The sequence below is a fragment of the Thalassophryne amazonica genome, chromosome 9 (genome assembly GCF_902500255.1).
Source record: "Thalassophryne amazonica chromosome 9, fThaAma1.1, whole genome shotgun sequence".
Classification (NCBI taxonomy): Eukaryota; Metazoa; Chordata; class Actinopteri; order Batrachoidiformes; family Batrachoididae; genus Thalassophryne; species Thalassophryne amazonica.
Genome location: NC_047111.1, coordinates 4,802,228 through 4,820,983, shown reverse-complemented (window position 1 = coordinate 4,820,983; position 18,756 = coordinate 4,802,228). Strand labels below are relative to the sequence as shown.

General features: G+C 43.7%; 1 protein-coding gene across 1 annotated transcript in view; it reads left to right on the top strand.

Annotated features, from left to right (window-relative positions):
• fam222ba (family with sequence similarity 222 member Ba) overlaps positions 1-18,756 on the top strand; it is a 188,067-nt gene that overhangs the window by 133,454 nt on the left and 35,857 nt on the right. The window contains exon 2 of the mRNA XM_034177517.1: positions 10,930-11,057. Coding sequence (XP_034033408.1) covers positions 10,976-11,057 — 82 coding nt within the window. The 5' untranslated portion in view covers positions 10,930-10,975. The remainder of the gene's footprint in view (positions 1-10,929; positions 11,058-18,756) is intronic.

The window sequence follows — 18,756 nt, the reverse complement described above, 5'->3', positions numbered from 1 at the left end:
ATCCATTTTTGTCGTTTTCCAGAAGAGCAAAGCTGCAGCCTCACAGACAACACGCCACAGAAGCAGGAAAGATAAGGAGGGAGGGAGAAGAGAAAAGTGCGTCCGTCTCGGCCGAGTGCAAGCTAGCAAAAAAAAAAAAAAAAATATGATATGATATGCACACTCTTAAGGCTATGAAATTGGGCTACTGGTTAAAAAAAAGTAGAAAAGGGGGTGTTCTCAATAATAGTAGCATCTGCTGTTGACGCTACAAACTCAAAACTATTATGTTCAAACTGCTTTTTTAGCAATCCTGTGAATCACTACACTAGTATTTAGTTGTATCAGCATAAGGCAACATGACCTCTTCAAGTATTTTGACATATCCAAACTGATCCATGATACCTGGTATGCGATATATAGGTCCAACACCATAGTAGGAGAAACATGCCCATATCATGATGCTTGCACCACCATGCTTCACTGTCTTCACTGTGAACTGTGGCTTGAATTCAGAGTTTGGGGGTCATCTCACAAACTGTCTGCGGTTCTTGGACCCAAAAAGAACAATTTTACTCTCATCAGTCCACAATATATTCGTCCATTTCTCTTTAGGCCAGTTGATGTGTTCTTTGGCAAATTGTAACCTTTTCTGCACGTCTTTTATTTAACAGAGGGACTTTGCGGGGGATTCTTGCAAATAAATTAGCTTCACACAGGTGCCTTCTAACTGTCACAGCACTTACAGGTAACTCCAGACTGTCTTTCATCATCCTGTAGCTGATCAATGGGTGAGCCTTTGCCATTGTGGTTATTCTTCTATCCATTTTGATGGTTGTTTTCCGTTTTCTTCCACGCGTCTCTTTTTTTTTTGTCCATTTTAAAGCATTGGAGATCATTGTAGATGAACAGCCTATAATTTTTTGCACCTGCGTATACATTTTCCCCTCTCCAATCAACTTTTTAACCAAACTACGCTGTTCTTCTGAACAATGTCTTGAACGTCCCATTTTCCTCAGACTTTCGAAGAGAAAAGCATGTTCAACAGGTGCTGGCTTCATCCTTAAATAGGGGACACCTGATTCACACCTGTTTGTTCCACAAAATTGATGAACTCACTGACTGAATGCCACACTACTATTATTGTGAACACCCCCTTTTCTACTTTTTTACTAATAGCCCAATTTCATAGCCTTAAGAGTGTGCATATCATGAATGCTTGGTCTTGTTGAGTTTGTGAGAATCTACTGAATCTACTGGTACTTTGTTTCCCAAGTAACAATAAGAAATATACTCAAAACCTGGACTAATCTTTTTAGTCACATAGCACTACTATTATTCTGAACACTACTGTATCTATCGTATCACTGGTAGTAGATCGAGATGTGTATCGAATTGTCACTGATGAGATTCACATGCCAAGTCTGCATAGCAAAAATATATTTGGAGGTGTTATTGTCCAACTATATGTAAATGAGAGTCAAAAACTGAAAACTGTGTATTATATGTGAGATTTCTACATCTGATGTTTTGATTACTTTTAATGCAGTCAGCAGCAGGCGTTTGAGTGACTGCAGAGAAAAATGGCAATAAACTGATCTCTGTGATGACAAAACGCCTTTCTGAAAATAATTTCAACCTGTAGTGCTCACTGCAGCCACACACACACACACACACACACAAAAAGGTGGCGTGCTCTAACAAGATGAAAAATTTAAATCGCTGACTGGCGATCACTTTTGGAAATGTACATACCAGCCTTCAAATTAAGCCGAAACAGTCGACATGTCGCCATATTGAGCACTGAATCACACACTCAGATGCACAGCTTTACTCTGCCTACGGACATTACTTTGGAACTGTTCATCCTGCTGGTTGGTTTGAGAAGGTGGAGGAAAACAGGCAGGAGGGACCAAATTTGGGCAGGGCATGAGAGGGCAGATGTGCAGTGCCCTCTGAAGTCAGCCACGCTGGAACACAGTTGGAGATTTGGATAAAAATTCAGATCCAGTCAAGTAAGAAACTTTTCTGTGTTACCTTCATTCAGTCACTGTACACAGTAGAAACACACATCATAAAATCGAGGACATCTGGTCTCATCTTCTTTTTTGGGGGGGGGTCTGTGCTGTCTGAAAGCCCTTCTAGTTTCCTGTGCAATTTGCCCAACTCCCAAACTTCTAGCAAAAGCAGATCTGCATTGTTTGAGGACATAGAAACAATCATGGTGTAAATGGCACTGGTATGACTTCCCAAATGTTTTCCTCGTATCCTGTTTCTTTCTTTCTTTCTTTGCAGTTTTATCTTTCAAATACCTTCTTTTGTTTCCTTCCCCGCCAGGGAATGAAAAGAATATATAGTTCAACTTTTGAACAGCAATTTGACTCATAACACAAACCATTCAGATCTCTTGTTCACTTTGTGCTTTGGCAACGTGACTTTTCTCTATCTCTCACTGCGGTATTGTATCACTTCCTGTTCCGGAGCACAGCGGTGTTTTTCTGTATCTGTTAGCTGTTTAATCTGCGCAGTTAGATTGATCTAGTTATCTAGATTACGATTTGTTTCCCAGTGTAATCTTTACGTGCCTTAACTAAAGCACTCCTTCTGCTGAATCACCTCTAAATTATTTACACATTATTCACTTTGCGTGTTTTTAGGAATCCGCTAGCTTAGCGCAGCTACTAGCTCTTAGCCGGTTTAGCATGGCGGCTTCTCCTGTCTCTCCCGCACTTTTCTGCTCTGGGTGTGAAATGTTTAGTTATTCCTCGGCCTCCTTTAGCAGTAATGGTACTTGTAATAAGTGTAGCTTATTCATAGCTTTGGAGGCCAGGCTGGGCAAATTGGAGACTCGGCTCCGCACCGTGGAAAATTCTACAGCTAGCCAGGCCCCTGTAGTCGGTGCGGACCAAGGTAGCTTAGCCGCCGTTAGTTACCCCCTGGCAGATCCCGAGCAGCCGGGAAAGCAGGCCGACTGGGTGACTGTGAGGAGGAAGCGTAGTTCTAAACAGAAGCCCCGTGTACACCGCCAACCCGTTCACATTTCTAACCGTTTTTCCCCACTCGGCGACACACCCGCCGAGGATCAAACTCTGGTTATTGGCGATTCTGTTTTGAGAAATGTGAAGTTAGCGACACCAGCAGCCATAGTCAATTGTCTTCCGGGGGCCAGAGCAGGCGACATTGAAGGAAATTTGAAACTGCTGGCTAAGGCTAAGCGTAAATTTGGTAAGATTGTAATTCACGTCGGCAGTAATGACACCCGGTTACGCCAATCGGAGGTCACTAAAATTAACATTAAATCGGTGTGTAACTTTGCAAAAACAATGTCGGACTCTGTAGTTTTCTCTGGGCCCCTCCCCAACCAGACCGGGAGTGACATGTTTAGCCGCATGTTCTCCCTGAATTGCTGTCTGTCTGAGTGGTGTCCAAAAAAATGAGGTGGGCTTCATAGATAATTGGCAAAGCTTCTGGGGAAAACCTGGTCTTGTTAGGAGAGACGGCACCCATCCCACTTTGGATGGAGCAGCTCTCATTTCTAGAAATCTGGCCAATTTTCTTAAATCCTCCAAACCGTGACTATCCAGGGTTGGGACCAGGAAGCAGAGTTGTAGTCTTACACACCTCTCTGCAGCTTCTCTCCCCCTGCCATCCCCTCATTACCCCCATCCCCGTAGAGACGGTGCCTGCTCCCAGACCACCAATAACCAGCAAAAATCTATTTAAGCATAAAAATTCAAAAAGAAAAATAATATAGCACCTTCAACTGCACCACAGACTAAAACAGTTAAATGTGGTCTATTAAACATTAGGTCTCTCTCTTCTAAGTCCCTGTTAGTAAATGATATAATAATTGATCAACATATTGATTTATTCTGCCTTACAGAAACCTGGTTACAGCAGGATGAATATGTTAGTTTAAATGAGTCAACACCCCCGAGTCACACTAACTGTCAGAACGCTCGTAGCACGGGCCGGGGCGGAGGATTAGCAGCAATCTTCCATTCCAGCTTATTAATTAATCAAAAAACCCAGACAGAGCTTTAATTCATTTGAAAGCTTGACTCTTAGTCTTGTCCATCCAAATTGGAAGTCCCAAAAAACCAGTTTTATTTGTTATTATCTATCGTCCACCTGGTCGTTACTGTGAGTTTCTCTGTGAATTTTCAGACCTTTTGTCTGACTTAGTGCTTAGCTCAGATAAGATAATTATAGTGGGCGATTTTAACATCCACACAGATGCTGAGAATGACAGCCTCAACACTGCATTTAATCTATTATTAGACTCTATTGGCTTTGCTCAAAAAGTAAATGAGTCCACCCACCACTTTAATCATATCTTAGATCTTGTTCTGACTTATGGTATGGAAATAGAAGACTTAACAGTATTCCCTGAAAACTCCCTGCTGTCTGATCATTTCTTAATAACATTTACATTTACTCTGATGGACTACCCAACAGTGGGGAATAAGTTTCATTACACTAGAAGTCTTTCAGAAAGCGCTGTAACTAGGTTTAAGGATATGATTCCTTCTTTATGTTCTCTAATGCCATATACCAACACAGTGCAGAGTAGCTACCTAAACTCTGTAAGTGAGATAGAGTATCTCGTCAATAGTTTTACATCCTCATTGAAGACAACTTTGGATGCTGTAGCTCCTCTGAAAAAGAGAGCTTTAAATCAGAAGTGCCTGACTCCGTGGTATAACTCACAAACTCGTAGCTTAAAGCAGATAACCCGTAAGTTGGAGAGGAAATGGCGTCTCACTAATTTAGAAGATCTTCACTTAGCCTGGAAAAAGAGTCTGTTGCTCTATAAAAAAGCCCTCCGTAAAGCTAGGACATCTTTCTACTCATCACTAATTGAAGAAAATAAGAACAACCCCAGGTTTCTTTTCAGCACTGTAGCCAGGCTGACAAAGAGTCAGAGCTCTATTGAGCTGAGTATTCCTTTAACTTTAACTAGTAATGACTTCATGACTTTCTTTGCTAACAAAATTTTAACTATTAGAGAAAAAATTACTCATAACCATCCCAAAGACGTATCGTTATTTTTGGCTGCTTTCAGTGATGCCGGTATTTGGTTAGACTCATTCTCTCCGATTGTTCTGTCTGAGTTATTTTCATTAGTTACTTCATCCAAACCATCAACATGTTTATTAGACCCCATTCCTACCAGGCTGCTCAAGGAAGCCCTACCATTATTTAATGCTTCGATCTTAAATATGATCAATCTATCTTTGTTAGTTGGCTATGTACCACAGGCTTTTAAGGTGGCAGTAATTAAACCATTACTTAAAAAGCCATCACTTGACCCAGCTATCTTAGCTAATTATAGGCCAATCTCCAACCTTCCTTTTCTCTCAAAAATTCTTGAAAGGGTAGTTGTAAAACAGCTAACTGATCATCTGCAGAGGAATGGTCTATTTGAAGAGTTTCAGTCAGGTTTTAGAATTCATCATAGTACAGAAACAGCATTAGTGAAGGTTACAAATGATCTTCTTATGGCCTCGGACAGTGGACTCATCTCTGTGCTTGTTCTGTTAGACCTCAGTGCTGCTTTTGATACTGTTGACCATAAAATTTTATTACAGAGATTAGAGCATGCCATAGGTATTAAAGGCACTGCGCTGCGGTGGTTGAATCATATTTGTCTAATAGATTACAATTTGTTCATGTACATGGGGAATCTTCTTCACAGACTAGGGTTAATTATGGAGTTCCACAAGGTTCTGTGCTAGGACCAATTTTATTCACTTTATACATGCTTCCCTTAGGTAGTATTATTAGACGGTATTGCTTAAATTTTCATTGTTATGCAGATGATACCCAAATCTAGGTCTTGTCTCAGAGTGATGCTGAAAAACTAATTCATGCATTTATTTCCTCTAGGCTGGACTATTGTAATTCATTATTATCAGGTTGTCCTAAAAGTTCCCTAAAAAGCCTTCAGTTAATTCAAAATGCTGCAGCTAGAGTACTGACGGGGACTAGAAGGAGAGAGCATATCTCACCCATATTGGCCTCTCTTCATTGGCTTCCTGTTAATTCTAGAATAGAATTTAAAATTCTTCTTCTTACTTATAAGGTTTTGAATAATTAGGTCCCATCTTATCTTAGGGACCTCGTAGTACCATATCACCCCAATAGAGCGCTTCGCTCTCAGACTGCAGGCTTACTTGTAGTTCCTAGGGTTTGTAAGAGTAGAATGGGAGGCAGAGCCTTCAGCTTTCAGGCTCCTCTCCTGTGGAACCAGCTCCCAATTCAGATCAGGGAGACAGACACCCTCTCTACTTTTAAGATTAGGCTTAAAACTTTCCTTTTTGCTAAAGCTTATAGTTAGGGCTGGATCAGGTGACCCTGAACCATCCCTTAGTTATGCTGCTATAGACGTAGACTGCTGGGGGGTTCCCATGATGCACTGTTTCTTTCTCTTTTTGCTCTGTATGCACCACTCTGCATTTAATCATTAGTGATCGATCTCTGCTCCCCTCCACAGCATGTCTTTTTCCTGGTTCTCTCCCTCAGCCCCAACCAGTCCCAGCAGAAGACTGCCCCTCCCTGAGCCTGGTTCTGCTGGAGGTTTCTTCCTGTTAAAAGGGAGTTTTTCCTTCCCACTGTAGCCAAGTGCTTGCTCACAGGGGGTCGTTTTGACCGTTGGGGTTTTACATAATTATTGTATGGCCTTGCCTTACAATATAAAGCGCCTTGGGGCAACTGTTTGTTGTGATTTGGCGCTATATAAAAAAAAAATTGATTGATTGATTGATCTGCAATGAAAACATTTGCACACTTTTATTGCATTTTGTATAAGTGAGTTGGTGGAGGCTTGACGAGTCACCTGGGATCCGTTGAGAGCCCCATCGTGACAGTCTGCACGAGGCTGATGGTGTTTGATGCCTGTCTAAACTCCACCGAGTCAGTCCCACTCCACAGGCCCGGTCGAGCCGACTCACTGAGACCTCCACACACAAAACACTGCTTCCCCCCAGGAGAGGAGGGGCTGCATCTGCCCACCTCACGTTGGCTGCTGAGCCACTTGGCCAGTCATCTGTTCGGCTGGTTGGGCATTACCATTGAGTCATGCCACCTGTGGAGCTGCACCTCCAGCTTCAGCAAGCTCAGTTTCTGTCCTGGCGCTACACACTGTCCTGGTGCTACACTCTGTCTGGTTGACTCTGTCGTGGCGCTACACTCTGTCCGGTGCACTCCGTCGTGGCGCTGCACTCCGTCGTGGCGCTGCACTCTGTCTGGTGCACTCTGTCGTGGCGCTGCACTCTGTCGTGGCGCTGCACTCTGTCCGGTGCACTCTGTCATGGCGCTGCACTCTGTCCGGTGCACTCTGTCGTGGCGGTGCACTCTGTCCGGTGCACTCCGTTGTGGTGCTGCACTCTGTCCGGTGCACTCTGTCGTGGTGCTGCACTCTGTCTGGTGCACTCTGTCGTGGCGCTGCACTCTGTCTGGTGCACTCTGTCGTGGCGCTGCACTCTGTCTGGTGCACTCTGTCGTGGCGCTGCACTCTGTCCGGTGCACTCTGTCGTGGTGCTGCACTATGTCCAGTGCACTCTGTTGTGGTGGTGCACTCTGTCCGGGTGCTGCACTCTGTCCTGGCGCTGCACTCTGTCCAGTGCACTAGGTCCGGGCGCTGCACTCTGTCCAGTGCACTAGGTCCGGGCGCTGCACTCTGTCCGGTGCACTCTGTCCTGTCGCTGCACTCTGTCCGGTGCACTCTGTCCTGGCGCTGCACTCTGTCCGGTGCACTCTGTCCTGGCACTGCACTCTGTCCGGTGCACGCTGTCGTGGTGCTGCACTCTGTCCGGTGCACTCTGTCCTGGCGCTGCACTCTCTCCGTGCACTGCACTCTGTCCGGTGCACTCTGTCGTGGTGCTGCACTATGTCCGGTGCACTCTTTCCCGGTGCTGCACTCTGTCCTGTGCACTCTGTCCTGGCGCTGCACTCTGTCCAGTGCACTAGGTCCGGGTGCTGCACTCTGTCCGGTGCACTCTGTCATGGCGCTGCACTCTGTCCGGTGCACTCTGTCGTGGCGCTGCACTCTGTCGTGGTGCTGCACTCTGTCGTGGCGGTGCACTCTGTCGTGGCGGTGCACTCTGTCGTGGTGGTGCACTCTGTTGTGGTGGTGCACTCTGTCCGGGTGGTGCACTCTGTTGTGGTGGTGCACTCTGTCCGGGCGCTGCACTCTGTCCAGTGCACTAGGTCCGGGCGCTGCACTCTGTCCGGTGCACTCTGTCCTGGCACTGCACTCTGTCCGGTGCACGCTGTCGTGGCGCTACACTCTGTCCGGTGCACTCTGTCCTGGCGCTGCACTCTGTCCGTGCGCTGCACTATGTCCGGTGCACTCTTTCCCGGTGCTGCACTCTGTCCTGTGCACTCTGTCCTGGCGCTGCACTCTGTCCGGTGCACTAGGTCCGGGTGCTGCACTCTGTCCGGTGCACTCTGTCCTGGCGCTGCACTCTGTCCGGTGCACTCTGTCGTGGCGCTACACTCTGTCCGGTGCACTCTGTCCTGGCGCTGCACTCTGTCCGAGTGCTGCACTCTGTCGTGGCGCTGCACTCTGTCTGGTGCACTCTGTCGTGGCACTGCACTCTGTCTGGTGCACTAGGTCCGGGTGCTGCACTCTGTCCGGTGCACTCTGTCCTGGCGCTGCACTCTGTCCGGTGCACTCTGTCGTGGCGCTACACTCTGTCCGGTGCACTCTGTCCTGGCGCTGCACTCTGTCCGAGTGCTGCACTCTGTCGTGGCGCTGCACTCTGTCTGGTGCACTCTGTCGTGGCGCTGCACTCTGTCTGGTGCACTAGGTCCGGGCGCTGCACTCTGTCCGGTGCACTCTGTCGTGGCGCTGCACTCTGTCCGGTGCACTACGTCCGGGTGCTGCACTCTGTCCGGTGCACTCTGTCGTGGCGCTGCACTCTGTCGTGGCGCTGCACTCTGTCCGGTGCACTAGGTCCGGGTGCTGCACTCTGTCCGGTGCACTCTCTCCTGGCGGTGCACTCTGTCCGGTGCACTCTCATCCAGATAGTCCATATGTTGAAAAGCCTCTGTGGGGGCATGTGCCGCAGTAGAAAGTGTCAGCGTTTGGCATGTTATTTATATTTGAAGTTTCTGTGGCGGCGCTGAGTCAATGTCAGTTTTCCTTCTGTGGTGTTTCATCTCCTGCTCTGCACTGTACAGCAGAGTGCCAGCCTGGGCATTACCATAGGCTGACCTTTGGCGCTGCGCTCCCTGCTGCACATTTTTCTGGCATTCAGGGGTGTTGTGGGGGAGGAGGGGAGGAGGCTTGCTGACGGCCTGTTGGCTGCTTTTTTCCTGTTGTGTGTGTGTGTGTGTGTGTGTGTGTGTGTGTGTGTGTGTGTGTGTGTGTGTGTGTGTGTGTGTGTGTGTGTGTGTTCTCATAACAGATGGACTGACAGTTTATGCTGCCATTTTATTTTTTTCCTCCTCCCCCATCACCCCCCACATAATTTCGCTCTTCTGCCACCGCATCACTTTTGAAACCCCGAGCAAACACAGTTGTGTTTGATATGTATTTTTCCTGCAGCCTGAACCTGTCTGTTGTCAGAGATTTGCTGTTATCGCTGTGTGAAATCTTGGCACTCTGATAAATGAGAGTGCTGGAAATCTTGCCTGTTGATGTCAAGCAGTCGTACACCTACAGTCCTCCAAGGCCGAGGGAAAGAATAACATATCAGGCCAATTAAAGTTAATGCACGGTGACGCACTGAATCAAGGGCAGGCGCCGCTGCTGCCGTATGGCGGTCCAGTCTGTAAACCAGAAAAGCAGGGAAGAGAGGGGAGGATGAGACCAAACGAGGCGATGGAACAGCCCCAAACTCTCTCTCAGCGTGGTGACATACAGTCGCCCCTCCATCCTGCCCCCGGAGCACCCCAAGGTGCTCGGCTCTCAGGTATCTGTGCACAACTGGCAGCTTCATTAATGCTTGTTTTTTTTGTTTTTTTTTGTCTGCTCTTGCTGGGAGGATTTAAATGAGCTGTCATCCTGACCTTTTTGAGCTCCTGCCTTTTAAATCGAGTCCCCCCCCCCACCCGCGCTCCCTTTTCCAAAAGGACCACCTGTCTTTCTCACTCACATTGTCACTCTTTCCTCCGCTTGTCTCTTTTCACTGCAGGGGGGAAGACACTTTTAAGTCGTCGCCCTGTGGCAGGCAGACATGCCAAGGTTGTCTGTGGTTAATTGCGTCACTCACAGACGCTGTTTGTTTGTTCACACTTGCCTCCCGCACTAAGAGGAGGAGGGCATGGACTCTGTTGACGCAATTTGCTCCCTGACTCTTCTTCAGTGCTGATTAACTGAGCGTCTGTGGGGTTTTCTGAATACAGCAGTCAGCCAAGTGGGGCACAGTTAACACGTTCTCCTGCTCTATTACATCAGGTTATTGAACAAAGTGGCTGCATTCCTGTTTTTACTGCATCTCCAGCCGGCTCCGTGGTTTAATGTCCTCAAAATAAAGGCTTGTTTGAGGTCCAGAGGATGGCGATATTGATCAGACTTACAGATTGTCAGCAGTGTTTTTGGCTGCAATGGAGCCATTCATTTCCTCAGCCAAGGTCTGGTGGTGGTGGAGAGGAAGAACGTAGGTAGCAGGGTTCAAATAACTGTCTAACATGCCGTTAGCAGATGAACGGCGGAGTCGATTTTTAAAGCTGCCAGCCCCTCAGGCCCAGGCTGCCCGTTTTACTTGAGCCGTTTGATGTTTAATTGAAGTTGTTATTGGCATCAAATGTCACCTTACCTGATGCTCCAGGTGTGAATCAGTTTCTAATTGAAAGGTAACCATGTCTCCCTCAACCCCGTGCCTCTGGGAAATAACCACAGAGTTCTATTAGTCTGGACCGGGTTTCTGTATCTCCACGCACCATGTGCTGCCCCGCAGTTATGTCTGACTGTTGACCTTCTCTCTCTCTCTGTCTGTGCAGTGTGAGGAGAAGTGTGTGTCCCATGCTGCACTAGTGTCTGTGTGAAATGCTGGCCTGTCTGCCGGGGCCAGGTGACCTCCCCCTCCAGCTTCTCCCCCACACTCAGATGAACACTGGACTTCAGAAATGTAAGTACTGAGCACTCACACCAACACTGTTAACTACCACCGTCATCCCACCCGAACCAAGCTGTTAAAATCCTGCTGCCCACCCCACGTCAGATGTCCATGCCAGCCGTGGCCTGGTTCTCCTCCACACTTTTGTGTTACAACCCAAAAAGAGAGGGACAGAATATTTTTGTCCTCTCGTGCAATAGATTGTTCTCAAGGGAAATGAGGATGAATGGCGCCATTAAATTGCTGATGAACAATGAACTCCTTCTCCTTCCCTGGTAACCCCGACAGAGCGGAGCAGTGCTGTGTTACTGAAAGCTTTGCATGGACCTCAGTGCTGTCGCCACAGTCTTCTATTAGATTGGATCATCTTTTCACTGGCAGGAAGTGTCAGACACGCAGAGAGAATGTGTGTGATGAGTAGACGTGTCCCCATGACCTCGTAATATGAGTAAAATTCCAACTGACATTAAATACAGAATTTTCCTGCTGCAGAACTGATTTGTAAATGTTCTCAGCTGTGACCTTGTTGACCGCTGAGACCTTCAGCTTTGGAAATAAAAGAAACCAACAAACAAGCTCATTTCAAGATGTGTGTAATTTCAAAACCACTGACGCCGTATGTTTAAAAACACAGAGAGAAGGAAGTTTTTTTTTTTCAACTTTCATTTTTGATACTCTGTGTGCTTCTTATCCCGTGTGCTGCTGTACAGTGCTGCTGGAACCTCAGTGTCCTCAAGGGAGTCTTCCCAAGGGATTAATAAAGTTCCAGTCTAATCTAAGAATCATCAACTTTGGTGACATACAGTAGTGTTCAGAATAATAGTAGTACTATGTGACTAAAAAGATTAATCCAGGTTTTGAGTATATTTCTTATTGTTATATGGGAAACAAGGTACCAGTAGATTCAGTAGATTCTCACAAATCCCACAAGACCAAGCATTCATGATATGCACACTCTTAAGGCTATGAAACTGGGCTATTAGTAAAAAAAAAAAAAGTAGAAAAGGGGGTGTTCACAGTAATAGTAGTGTGGCATTCAGTCAGTGAGTTCGTCAGTTTTGTGGAACAAACAGGTGTGAATCAGGTGTCCCCTATTTAAGGATGAAGCCAGCACCTGTTGAACATGCTTTTCTCTTTGAAAGCCTGAGGAAAATGGGACGTTCAAGACATTGTTCAGAAGAACAGTGTAGTTTGATTAAAAAGTTGATTGGAGAGGGGAAAACTCATACGCAGGTGCAAAAAATTATAGGCTGTTCATCTACAATGATCTCCAATGCTTTAAAATGGACAAAAAAAAAGAGACGCGTGGAAGAAAACGGAAAACAACCATCAAAATGGATAGAAGAATAACCAGAATGGCAGATGGCTCACCCATTGATCAGCTCCAGGATGATCAAAGACAGTCTGGAGTTACCTGTAAGTGCTGTGACAGTTAGAAGACGCCTGTGTGAAGCTAATTTATTTGCAAGAATCCCCCGCAAAGTCCCTCTGTTAAATAAAAGACATGTGCAGAAGAGGTTACAATTTGACAAAGAACAAATCAACTGGCCTAAAGAGAAATGGAGGAATATTTTGTGGACTGATGAGAGTAAAATTCTTCTGGTTCCAAACCAACAAAATTAATGCCTCACAGATGTGAAGAAATCATGAAAAACTGTGGTTATACAACTACGAGGTGTATTAGAAAACTAACTGGCAGTTTTATAAAAAAAAAAACTATATGGATTTGAATCACGTGCGACATGCTTGAACCCTCGTGCACATGCGTGAGTTTTTTCACGCGTGTCAGTGACGTCATTCGCCTGTGGGCAGGCTTTGAGTGAGCACTGGTCCAGCCCTCTCGGCTGAAATCCTTTGTCTGAGACACTGCTGTTCCAACTTGTCCGTTAAGGTTTCCAATGGAGGTGTTTTTCCTGTCGCGACCCCCCGCGGTCGGGTCCGGCCCGACATGCGAATCTGCCCGCACGTTCTTTCATTACAAAATTTCCTTTAATAGTGGAATGTCCGCATAAACTCCTCATGCCGACCTCTTCTGAAACCTCTCCGTTCTCTGACGACGACCTGAGTGAACAAAGCCTGAAATGTGGAAGTTTTCAGCTTGAAACAGCGAGACGACGACGCCTCGGAGCGCAGATCGCCGTCAGGCGCCGTGGGCCGTCCTTAAAGCGACACTTACACACAAAATCTCTCATCAGCCGTTAAAATTTTCACCGAAAACCAGCTGAATTTATCGAATGGTGTCCACTCAGTTGTGCCTTACAGTTTTTGAAAAATTTTTTATCAAACAAAGCAAGTCTCTGAGCCATTCCTAAACAATGAAAAAAAACGACGAGAGGGTGGGCGACTCCTCACTCAAAGACTGCCCACAGGCGAATGACGTAACCGACAGGCGTGAAAAAACTCTCGCATGCCCACGAGGGTTCAAGCATGTCTGACGTAATCACACGTGATTCAAATCCATATGGTTTTTGAAAAAAATAATAAGGTCGGATACTTTTCTAACAGACCTCGTAAATACTGGTTTAGTTATTCACAGGATTGCTAAAAAAGCAGTTTGAACGTAATAGTTTTGAGTTTGTAGCGTCAACAGCAGATGCTACTATTATTGAGAACACCCCCTTTTCTACCTTTTTTTTTTACTAACAGCCCAATTTCATAGCCTTAAGAGTGTGCATATCATGAAGGTTTTGTCTTGTTGGATTTGTGAGAATCTACTGAATCTACTGGTACCTTGTTTCCCATGTAACAATAAGAAATATACTCAAAACCTGGACTAATCTTTTTACTCACATAGCACTACTATTATTCTGAACACTACTGTACACATAAAATTCTTTCCACAGGGTGGTGTGGATTTGGGGCCATGTTATTCCAATTTTAGAATGGAACAGCTGGCAATCAATCAGAAGTTAACATTTTATTTCTCTACTATATTAAATTTCATCATGTCTCTTTTATGGGCCCAGTGTCCCTCACTTGACCATCTCATTTGCTCTGTTTTTATTTTGCGGTAAAAGTCTTGCAAAAACAATTCCGCATGGTTGAGTTGACCTGTGACCGTGTCACTGTCCAAATACTTATGCACCTGACTGTAGATCTAAAAAGTTCCCAGTAAGAGTATGTTAATTAATGCAGTAATGAGCATTTACAAATAGTGAGTTAGGACAACGTAATAATTTATTAATGTGTTCATGATAAAGTATTAATTCATATACTGAACACCATATCAGTTGACTCTTAATTACTGCATTGACTTACATGAACACATTAATAACTGATTAGTAAACACAGTTAACTCTTAATTCCCTGTAAGTTAATGCTTACTACTGCGTCGACTTACAAGAACACATTAATAACTGATTACTAAACACAGTTAACTCTTAATTCCCTGTAAGTTAATGCTTACTACTGCGTCGACTTACAAGAACACATTAATAACTGATTACTAAACACAGTTAACTCTTAATTCCCTGTAAGTTAATGCTTACTACTGTGTCGACTTACAAGAACACATTAATAACTACTAAACACAGTTAACTCTTAATTCCCTGTAAGTTAATGCTTACTACTGCGTCGACTTACAAGAACACATTAATAACTGATTACTAAACACAGTTAACTCTTAACTCACTGTAACTTAATGCTTACTACTGCATCGACTTACAAGAACACGTTAATGACTGATTATTAAACACAGTTAACTTAATTCACTGTAAGTTAATGCTTACTACTGCATCGACTTTCATGAAGGCATTAATAACTGATTACTAAACACAGTTAACTCTTAATTCCTTGTAAGTTAATGCTTACTACTGCATCGTCTTACAATAACACATTAATAACTGATTAGTAAACACAGTTAACTCTTAACTCGCTGTAAATTCATGCTTACTATTACATCGACTTACATGAACACATTAATAAATAAATGACTACTAAACACAGTTAACACTTAACTCACATTTAGTTAACACTTATTATGCCATTAACTAATGCTAGTTAATATACTGTTATTGTAATTGTTACCACTTACTTGTCTCCCTGTTGTCTTGTGGATAGGGATGGGTATTGATAAGGTTTTATCGATATCGATGCCATTATCGATCCAGTTCTTTATTGATTCCCTTATGTGAATTTTCTGTGTACTAAAAGTAGACTTTACAGGTTTTTTTGTATCAACATTTTATTGAGACTTAAAGTAAATAATTATGAAATTGTTCACTGGATCCTTGATTTCTGGACGTAAAAAAAAATTAATAAAATCTGTACTTTGTCACTGGATCCTAGATCTCTGGACGTAAATAAAATCTGTACATGATGGATCCTTGATCTCTGGACATAAATAGAAATAAACAAAATCTGTACTTTTGTCAAAGGCATTTCCTCTTAGACATTAATGGCAGAAATGTAACTCCATAGACTCTGAGCTGAGCTCTTCAAGATGTCTCATTTTGGGAGGAACAAACAGTTTTGGTTGGTTGTAGTTTGCTGTCTGTACAACATTTGGAAAGAGGTGTCATTTGATTTAAAACAGCGATTCGCTTTGAAGTCATTAATTCCAACTGAGCTCTATCCAACTTTAGCGTTTGGAGCTGTGCACTTAGTCCCACAAAACAGGAACAGAGGACGATTCTCGTTTCTTGCCCGCAACAAGACGAGAGTTCCAGTTAGTGACTTTAATCCACACAAAGTGACTTAATTGACAACTTTAAATGGCTTTGAGGGATGTTAATTAAGAAATTGTGGGCCTGCGCTTCTGAAAAAAAAATGCGAAGCAGAGAACCAACGAAGCAGCAAGTCGAAGCGCTGCTTCGTTGGTTCAAGCTTCAAGCAGATCTGCTCTGCAGTGGGTCTGCAATCAACGTAGAGAAATGATCATTTTCCCAATTAAAAATCTTCTCAAAAACTCGCTGTTGTGTTGTTGCTTTGTCTGTTTGGAATATTTTATTACAAACACCTCGAATAATACGGCTTGTGTGCAGTGAAACATCCTAACAGATCAGGTAAGATGTCCCTGTTGCAATATTCATTCTGAGTGAAACTCGTCTTATTTATTGTTGTGTGCTAACGGTGTTAGCACTTACAGTGGCTCTCTGTTACATCCACTTACTGAGGAAATAACACGGCTCATAACTCTTGCTGTCCACACCAAAGCAAGCCATTAGAAGAGCCACTGCACAGTCCACAAAACTGATTTAATAAGCCCTTGAACCAAGGTTCGCCTGTTAGCTGGTGCTTTGGAATTAGCGAGAGGCACGTGTTCAAGCTTTTTTTTGTCACACACTGAGCCACCCAGGCGCCGCCCCTTTATACATCGAGTTCATTGTGAATCCGTGTGGGCGGGGCTCTCAACATGGCGACACCCGGATAAGGAGGTCATTTCGGCTCTTCCACATCTCTGTAGAAAACCAATGGATGATGTCACTTGGGCTTTGTCCAGTATAGATACAGTCTATGGTCTGTTGCCACACCCAAGCAGACGACTGGCGTGTGGCAACAAGTGATTCTCTACTCTTCTGTTACACAGCATCTGTAAAGTATTCACAGCACTTCATTTTTTCCACATTTTGTTGTTACAGCCTTATTCCAAAATGGAGCAAATTAATTTTTTCCCCCTCAAAATTCTGCTCACAACACCCCATAATAGGGATGGGTATTGATAAGATTTTACCGATATCGATGCCATTATCGATTCTGCTTATCGATCCGATTCCTTATCGATTCCCTTATCGATACCTTGTGAATTTTGTACTAAAAGTAGGCTTTACAGGTTTTCTATGTATTTCATTGAGTCTTAAAGTAAATAAATATGAAACTGGTCACTGTATCCTTGATCTCTGGACATAAATAAAAATAAACAAAACTGTGTTTCTCTTTGAAGTTATTAATTCCGACTGGACTCTATCGTTCTAACTTGACTCGGCAGAGAGCCGCACAGCGTTTGGAGCTGTGTGAACAGAACGGAGGACGATTCTCGTTTCTTTCTCGCAACAAGACAGGAGTCCCAGTTAGTAACTTTAATCCACACAAAAGTGAATCACAGTTTCACATATTCAGGGATGAAAGTGGTGAAAAACAAAAAAAGCTGAAACCCAAAATTACCCCCCAACACCACCTGCATGAAAATGTTTGAATTCTAGAAGCTCTGAAATGCAATCTGGGACTATTCCAGACAATAAACTGCAGTGAGTGCTGAATCCATTTAGTGAGAAAAAAAAATACAACTTTCCTTATTCAAATTCATTCCAGTAGTATTCTGTTCTTACTAGATGCAGCAGTTTTCTAGTTTGGCAGATAGTTCTGGAGGAAATCACTGAAGAAATTAACACATTGAAAATATGGTTTGACTGAAACAAACTGTCATTAAACTTAAATAAGACAGGGATGAAGTGGAGGTGTAAGAGTCACTAGGTGTTCACAGGAAACACTTGTTTATTTCTGTATGTATATATGTATGTATTTATGTATGTATGTATTTATTTATTTATTTATGTATGTTCATTGTTAGTTGGTTTTATATTTTCTGTTGTGTTTCTATTCAGGTTCTTTTTGTCTCTTTCTCTAAAATTTTATATAATAATCATTAGATTATTAATATATAAACAAAAATAAATTTAAGAAATATTACAATTTGAAAACAAATGCGCCCGAACGTGATGACAGCTGCAATTGCTAAATGCTAACTTTTAACATTGAAAATGCCATAGACATGCTAATGCATTAGCATCGCTCCTGTTTTTAAGTTATAAAATACATCTATCAACTGTTTCAGAAGACCATAACAGATCGGTTTAACATAGATAAGGTAAAGAATACTCACAGACGTATGCTCTTTAGGGTTTTAGCGGGGGAAAATTAAGCGAAAGAAAGAAAGAATAAACGAAGCAATAGATTGAAGCATTACTTCAATCTGTGAACCACTGCTTCGATTGGTTCAAGGTTCAAAGCAAAGCCGCGCTGCAGAAAAGTTGATTACGGACCCGCTGCAGGGTCTGTAATCAATGTAGAGAAATTAGCATTTTCCTGACAAACACCCGCCAAAACAACGGCCACTCTGAAGGACCGATAACAGAATCGTTAAGCACAAAGCTTATTGAGGTCGGTGGATTGAATCATTTCTTAACGATACCCGAAAGGAACCGGTTCTGGATACCCATCCCTACCCCATAATAACAACATGAAAAAATTTATTTTATTTTATTTTTTTATATTTTTTCAAATTTATTAAAAATAGAAATGATAGAAATCACATGTACATAAATATTCACAACCTTTGCTCAATACTTTGTTGATGTACCTTTGGCAGCAATTACAGCCTCAGTTATTCTTGAATATGATGCCACAAGCTTGGTGCACCTATCTTTGGGCAGTTTTGTCCATTCCTCTTTGCAGCACCTCTCAAGCTCCATCAGGTCGGATGAGGAGTGTCGGTGCACAGACATTTTCAGATCTCTCTTATATTTATTCCCTGTTTTGACAGTTTTCTGTTCTAAATCAATATATATGGCTTAGTAACATAATACAGTGATACAGCAGTGACTACGGCACACCAGAGTTTTTTTTTGTTTTTTTTTCATTGGAGTGAGTGCGCAGCAGACAGTGAGGGTTCTGATGATGAAAGAGATGATCCCTTTTTTGTTCTGGGTGAGGAACCAGAGCAGGTGGTCCACGGACGTGCGCACAGTTCTACACAGCTTCTGTTTGCAGTTTC